Source organism: Anastrepha obliqua, chromosome 4 (assembly GCF_027943255.1).
Source record: "Anastrepha obliqua isolate idAnaObli1 chromosome 4, idAnaObli1_1.0, whole genome shotgun sequence".
NCBI classification, from domain to species: Eukaryota; Metazoa; Arthropoda; class Insecta; order Diptera; family Tephritidae; genus Anastrepha; species Anastrepha obliqua.
In genome coordinates this window covers 7,778,778-7,786,484 of record NC_072895.1, presented here as the reverse complement: position 1 = coordinate 7,786,484, position 7,707 = coordinate 7,778,778, and the positions used below count along the sequence as shown (strand labels likewise).

General features: G+C 34.5%; 1 protein-coding gene across 1 annotated transcript; it reads right to left on the bottom strand.

Annotated features, from left to right (window-relative positions):
• Positions 1-5,409: 5,409 nt before the first annotated feature.
• Positions 5,410-7,239, bottom strand: LOC129245075 (muscle-specific protein 20). Its single transcript, XM_054883045.1, has 2 exons — positions 7,103-7,239; positions 5,410-6,399 (listed from the first exon to the last, which is right to left on the bottom strand). Exons 1-2 carry the CDS (start codon positions 7,130-7,132, stop codon positions 5,875-5,877), a joined length of 555 nt encoding a protein of 184 aa, XP_054739020.1. The 5' UTR covers positions 7,133-7,239; the 3' UTR covers positions 5,410-5,874.
• Positions 7,240-7,707: the final 468 nt, after the last annotated feature.

Genomic DNA, 7,707 nt, shown 5'->3' with positions numbered 1-7,707 from the left:
ACCACCCTTACAAGGCGATATCCTTTTCATGAAATTGTCCATAACCGAATTGCAAAGTGGCTGCCCTATGTCCTCGATAGCCTCACAAATTTCATCTTTGAGGTCTTGAATCGACCCTGGGCTGTTGGCGTAGAACTTCTCTTTCACATGGCCCCAAAGAAAAAAGTCACGACGTGTTAAATTACAAGATCTCGGTGGCCAATTGTGATCACCTCTTCGCTCTTCGAGAGACAACACGGTCCGGAAACTTTTCCCGTCAAAGATCAATGGTTTCGTTGCTTGTGTGGCATGTAGCGCCATCTTGTTGAAAATAAACGTTGTTCAGATCAATACCATCCAATTCCGGCTATAAAAAATCGTTTATCATCTCTCGATAGTGCAATCCATTCACCAATAACACCTGTTATTGGAAAACTCTTTATTTCAAGGTTCTCACTATTAAATTTTTTTTTTATTTTTTCTTTTTATTTTTCATTTTTTATAAAAATATAGGCTATCCATAAAATCATTTAACTCATAGTTGCGAACTTTTTAGTCAGAAGCTTCAGACAAATTTTGTTTTAATAAAACGCAAGGTCGAAGTGGCTCAAAAAGCGCGTTGATTTTTTATAATTTTTTGTGTGAGCGCTGCATTTGCTCCGTAAAAAAATTAACATACGTAATACGTAAAGTTTTGACTATTAATGTAATTTTTAATACATTTAATTTTTTTTATAAAAATATAGCTTATACTACAATAACAATACCAAAATATATTTCATAGTTTCACACTTTTTAGTCAGAAGCTTCAAACAATTTTTAGGTATGCAGTTTTATGACTCATTGAATTTCGCTATAATAAAGTGCAAGTTCGAAGTGGCTCAAAAATCGCGTAGATTTTTGAAAGATTTTTTCCGGTGGTTTTGTGAATTTTCTCCGTAAAAAACAAAAAATTGGAGCAATCATTATGCATGGTCTCTCTCTCTTAGCTTTACAGTCTCTGGTGGACCATAGCTTCATCAACAATCCTCCTCCAATTTAGTCTCTCTTTTGCCTCATTTCTCCAATTACGAACGTTCATCGCTTTTAAGTTTGCTTCTACGTCATCAAGTCATATCTTTCTTGGTCGGCCTCTCTATCTTCCTCCAATTGGACGCAAAGTAAACACCCTAGATTCTTTCGTTGAGTATTCTTATGATGTGGCCGATCCATCTAATCCGCTGCGTTAAGGTTTTCAAATTTGTTGTTGTAACGAATGCGATACGTGCCATTTTCAAACCGAATAGGACCGTAGATATTTCTCATAATGGATCTTTCAAATCGCAATAGCTGGTTTATATCAGTGTCCAGATTTCAGCACAAGAACCCAACAAATTAGAGTTTTATACATCTTGATTTTCTGCATTCAGACAGTCCATAGAGGGGTTCAGACATTTCGCCTTGTACTAGCACCGTACTAGTAGTATTCTTTAACGTGCAAAGAACCAGTTCAATCAGTTTCAACGGAACGCCAAGTTTTTGGAAACAGTGTTTGATTTGCTTTCTGTCTAGAGTCTAGACTATCAAACGCTTGTTTGAAATCAATAAATCGGCAAAATATATCAAAGTTATGCTCGACAATTTTTTCAAAAATTTGGTTTACCAGGAAACCTTGATCAATTGTTGATCGATTGCTTTCAAAACCACTCTGGTATATCATCAGCATAAACTTTGATACGCTCGCACACAATATTTGTGAACACTTTGTAACCAACGTTCAATAGCAATATTCCTCGATAATTTCAACATTCAGTCTTATTGCCCTTCTTATGTATTGGCACTATTACACCTATTAGCCATTCATTTGGTATTCTATTATTTTCCCAAATGGTTTTTACAAGATAGTGGCCCCTATTATGAGTTACATTCGATTTTCGATATTCGCTGGTTGTCGAAGATCGAAAATCGAATGTCAATTTGGTATTATGAGCGGTGCAACCCTATCGAAATTTTCGTTGTTTACCGAATTTAGAGTCGAATGCAATTTTGCTTTCGATTGTGTAGCGTATTGAGGGAAAACTTGTTAAAGTGTAAGTTGTTTGCGATTATTTATGGTTTTATAGTAACCAAATAATAAATATATACTAATTTTGTTAATTTTGTGCAGGTCGAAAGTCGTGAGTACCAAACAACAATTAGAAAGGGGAATCCACAATTCGCAAAAGGGATTTGCACCAAAGTTCAAGCAGCAAAAAAATGGGAGGAATTTACAACGGAGCTGAATTGCTTGGGACCACCAGTGAGAACGGCAGCAAAATGGACTAAGCTTAATAATGTTTTTTTTTGTGATGTTTATAGAAATACATTTTTATTTTCCCTTGGCAGGTATGGGCTGAAGTACGTAGAGGAACTGAAATACATATTTTTTTCGAATGACAAATAATTGAATAAAGAAAATTTATAACAAAAATAAAACAGAAACTGTGGCGTAAAGGTTTCTATTTAATACTTTTTAGATTTTTCTATAATATTCTCAAAATTTCATTTCTTATGTTTTCTAGTTCTCCGTTATTTGACTCCACTTCAATATCTTCAGCATCATCGTACACAGTGGGTTGAGCAAGTCCTAGCATACCTTCATTACGAATACTTAATTGGTACGATCCCTGAGCACAAAATCGCAGAACTGTGGCTAGCTTTAAAATATTTGGAATCAATTTGGCTCGGGTGCACTGCTGTAACTGGTTTTCTGTACTGGACAGTAGGTTCACAAACGCCTCTTTAGATAATCTAAAGTTCTTTAAAAATCTGTAAGGAAATTTCTGTAATATTAAGTACGTCAACACATTTTGAAAATTCTAAATTTACTCAGTGGAAGCCATTTCTAGGCCAGTGGAAGCCATTATTTTAAAAATAATGTTAGCAAAGAATTTCAACACAATCGGTTTTTCTTTTATTTTAATTTGCTGTATCAGCTGAGAAAAAATTATCTATTGTAAATGCGTCGAGCGATCGAAATTCACAATAGTCCTATTCTTCAACGAATGAGCACTATAATACCAAATGAAAATTCGTTCGAGCAGCACTTTCGACTACAGTCGAAGATCGAATGTTGCTCATAATAGGGGCCAGTGTATTTGCTTGTGCAAGGCTTGTTCTCCATAGTTTATGAGCTCTGCCGGGATTCCGTCTTCACCACCTGTTTTATTGTTTTTTAATTTAATTTGCGTGGTTACTTCAATTATGCTAGGTCCGTCAATCAATATTTCAGCTGTATGGGTCTCCTCTCTGTCATTGTTATTATCATTATCATTCCTATGACTTTCGTTGAGGAGCTCGGTGAAATGTTGCTTCCATCTTTCTATTACTTGTTGCTTGTCAGTAACAATATTTCCATTTTTGTCCTTACAAACGTTGGTTCTTGGTTGGAAAGCTTTTGCCTGTCTTTTTTTGAATTATGCAGAATACTCTCAACAAAAAAAAAAAAATTAAATAAAAAAATCTACAAAACTGCACCCAAATTTTTTTTTAAAAACTCTAAGTAAAAAGCTTCATATTTTAAAGAAAATATATTGAATTTTTTTTTTTCAAATTGTGCAAGGTTTTCGTTGCAGTGTGAGCTTTGTTACAGTTTTATAAAAAAATTAATAAAAAACAAATAAATATTCAAAACCTTCCCACATGCCGCGCTGCTATTATTGCGCACACAGCTGTATGCATATATATCGCCATGTACAAATTTTAACATGCGGAGGTGTGGAATAAACTAACATTCGCTTGTTTGACTTTGGCATTTAGTAGCGAACGGCCAGGGAAAGGGGCGCACTCCCCATTTACAGCGAAAAGAATTCGCGCGACTGACTTTTTGTTGTTTTTTTCGTGTTTTTTGTTTGCATGTGTTAAACAATTCTCATAAACTGAAATGTGTATGCATACACACACACACCCATATCTATCCCATATACATATATGCATATCTATGTGTGTGTATCATAAATTCGCACCCACGCAAGGCTCATTAATTTAGAAAGTTGGAAAAAAAATGTTTTTGACGTACATTTTTTCTTTTTGAATCTCGAAATTTTGTTTTTCTTTCGAGAAGCATCTTAAATAAGTTGTTTAATGAAATGTACCATTTTGTGACTCGCAGAAGACGGTTGAGGAAATTATCTATGCTGTCTATGCGGCTTCCTCTTGCTTAACAAACCATATATGGGTATTTTCGTGAATTATTTATGAAAGTTTGTGAAAAACACAAATGTTTTAAATAATTTATACATACATTTTGCTCTTCACTTTGAATTAATTGCTGAGTTGGGTTGTTTTTTGCAGTTGGTTTGGGACCATAGCCGTGATAAGCAGATTAGAAACGCGATATTTTTACCAGTTTTGATTACTTTTATTTTTAGTTTTTTTATTTTCATTAATTTTTTGTAAATATATAGTGCCTATAATAAGCAGCATTGCAATTAAAGTTTAACTTTGTATAAAAATTCGATACATTTTAATCAACATTTCACTCAACTCTTCATCGCAATTTCAGGACTTTTTACTAAAATTTCTAAAATAAATTTGAGTACGCAGTTTTAAAGCTCATTAAATTTTAATACAATAAAGTGCAAGTATGAAGTGTCTGAAAATTCTCCTTGATTTTTGAGAATTTTTTCTCCTGACGGTGTTGCGCGCTTACTCCATATTGACATATTTGCCATTATTTTTATGAGGAGAAAATGCGCAACAGCGTCAGGCAAAAAAAATCTGAAAAATCAACGCAATTTTTAAGCAACATATAGTGTGCACTTTATTATGTTAAAATTTAATGAGCTTTAAAACTGCGTACCAAAAATCTTTCTAGAAATTCGAGTAAAAAAGCTCTGGAACTGTGATGAAAAGTTTGTGCAATTTTTCTAGCTTTTGTATAAAGTGGCAATTACATTTATATGGTGTTTGCTATGAAATGAGTTATACTTTTATAAGAAAAATAATAATAATAAATAAGGAACATAAAAAACATAAATATTTATTTAATCTTGATGTGCTATTTCTCGTCGCGTACTCTGCATCAGACATACCAACCATGGCATGCAATTTTTGACTACCAGGAGAAGTAAGAAAACCGCCGAGTTTGATGAGTTTTATTATTTGAATGGTTATAACGTGAATGATTTTTATTCTGTGCCAGTCACACCCACTAACTTTAGTATTGCTTTTTATTAGAAATCTTGTTCTAATGTAGTTTTTAATAACCTTTTTTTATTTCAATATTCACTCCCACAATGCCCAGCCCTCGTTAGTAAGAAAAGACATTTTTGTTTTCAGTTCCGAAATTACGTTGTGGCATTTGTTGTTTTGATCAGTACCGCCTCAACTTCTTCACTTCATTTTATTGTATTTCAATCACTGCAGCTGACTGTTTTCCCTGATTAGCGACTCTTTCATTACAAATGTGAGTTATGAGATACATTTCAACGAGTTATTTTCATATATAAAATAGCTTAAGTATAAACTTAAGATTCTAAAACTTGCATTAACTTTTGTATAAAATACAAATCTGCACCATCATTCTTTCTTTTGCATTATCGTTACATTTTTTTGTTACTTTTTTTTACATCAATCTCCTTTTTTCTAACTTTGGTTCTTTTTGGTTTTGTGTGGTTTTGAAGTTATGTGCTTGTTTGAGTCTGTTTGTGTGTGTATTTTTGATTGTTTTTTTGTTTCAGGAATTTTTACTTTAACTTATGCATAAAATATAGTTTTCATAAATATAAGAAAATAATGACATAAATAATAAAGATTAAATAGTACAAAAAATCGGACTAAACCAACCAGTTAATGAGGTTGTTGTTTATAAGCAGTTGGTTCAAAGGCCAATTATTGATTGGGTTCCAATTTGGCTTTTTTCCTCTGGAAAACTGTTTACTTGCCGAGCAAGATTTTGCGGCTAGCGCCCATGTTTTGACCAGCTTGTGTGGCACCCTTGTTGGAACCGGCTTGCAGACCAATGATACCTTGACCAGCGCGCAGTGTTTCTTCCGAGAAGTCACGCTTGCATTCATCGGCAGGCTTGGGTCCAAGGAAGGGTCCTTTGAATTCGGGGTGTTTGTAGGCGGCACGTCCAATGGCGAAGATGGTGTTGGTCACTTGTGCAATATCCTTCTTTTCCCACAGGTCAACTGTTTGGAAGACATCCAAATCGGGCACACCGTATTCGATCAATGCTTTCTGGAAGTTGTTGATGTTTTCCATCATTTTGAATTGACCACCGGATGAGTTGATCTTGGGCACGGCGTTGGGGGAAAGTTTGTTGATCAGAGTGCACAACACTTGACCGTCCTTAAGATGATCCTCATACGCAACACCGGCGGGGAATTTGGAACCAAGAATAGCTTCAATCCATTCCTGGGCTTGTTGGTCCATCTCGGGATTGCGCTTGCCAGCAATCTATAATAGGAGAGAGAAAAGTATTGTAATTCATAATCGTGGAATGGAAATGGAGTACGTGTAGATATTTTTTAAAGGAAATTCTTTAGTGAGGGGAATTCTTTAGTGACGAGAATTCTTTAGTTGCAGGACTCCTTTAGTGATAGAAGTCTGAACATTTTTGTTTTATGCTGATTATTTTCTCTTCTATTGACTATTTTTATTATGTGCTTGCGTTTATTTTTAATGCATTTTCAATTGTCCAAAAATGCTGGAAGTTATATGTAAAGTTTGAGAAAAAGTTTTGGCAAAAATTGTAAAATAATTTGATGGATCGCCAGCTCAAGAGTTACAAATTCATTTCTTCATTTACTTCATTTATAGTATTCGCAAAACATGCTCCGAAAAATTCTTGTAGCTCCGCAAAATTTTGTAATATTTGAGTAAGTCTTACAAAAATTATTATTTGTTAAATAGTTTGTCTGCGATAAACTTGCCAGATGCCAGCTATGGCAAAAATACTCTAAAATCTACTTCATAACTTCGAACTGCATTTAAAACTCTTCAACTGTACACTGCACCAGCAAATTAGCTTTCATCCAATGCCATGCATATATTTCACCATAACATTTCACTTTTTAAAATTTTTCTCTACACCACTTCGTTTCGTATTTAAGATATCCTTTTGTTAAATTTCCAAAATTGATTTTCTTTTGATATTCACCTTAGCACGAATAGCACGCTCAAGAGACATTTTGTGTGTGTGTGTTTTGTTTTTGTTTGCTTTTGGAAAAGTTTGAAGCTTTTGCTTGTGATCCTCGCTGGTAGGAATATAGCCTGTTACTGATGCCTTAGCTCGGTGTGCTGGCCGCTTATAAAGTGACCGGAGAGCCGTTTCGTATTCGCTCAAAATTTCAATAACAAATATGCGGAATAATTTAGGAAAAAATCTCAAAAATACAACAAAAAAAACATGATGAGCATGAAATTTCTATACGTGAAACATTTTTCCAAAAATACCGCCGATGAGAAATTTTCCCGTTGCTCAGCTACGACTGGCGTCGGACTTGGCTGCCTGCAAAGAAAATTGCGTGGGCGGCGTTGTTGTAGAACGTTGCTGCCACTGTATAGTTGATCTTATTATTATTGCTGTTGTTGTTGTTATTACGATGAGTGTTCCTATTTAAATTTAGCGCAACAAATTCACACAACTTTTCGAAAATAGCCACTTTGCTTAATGACTTCAGCTCTCCCGTCCCTCTGCTAGCCATCACTAGCAGTGGCAAGCATTTGAATGTTTTTATGAATTTCTCGAGTTCTTAATAATTT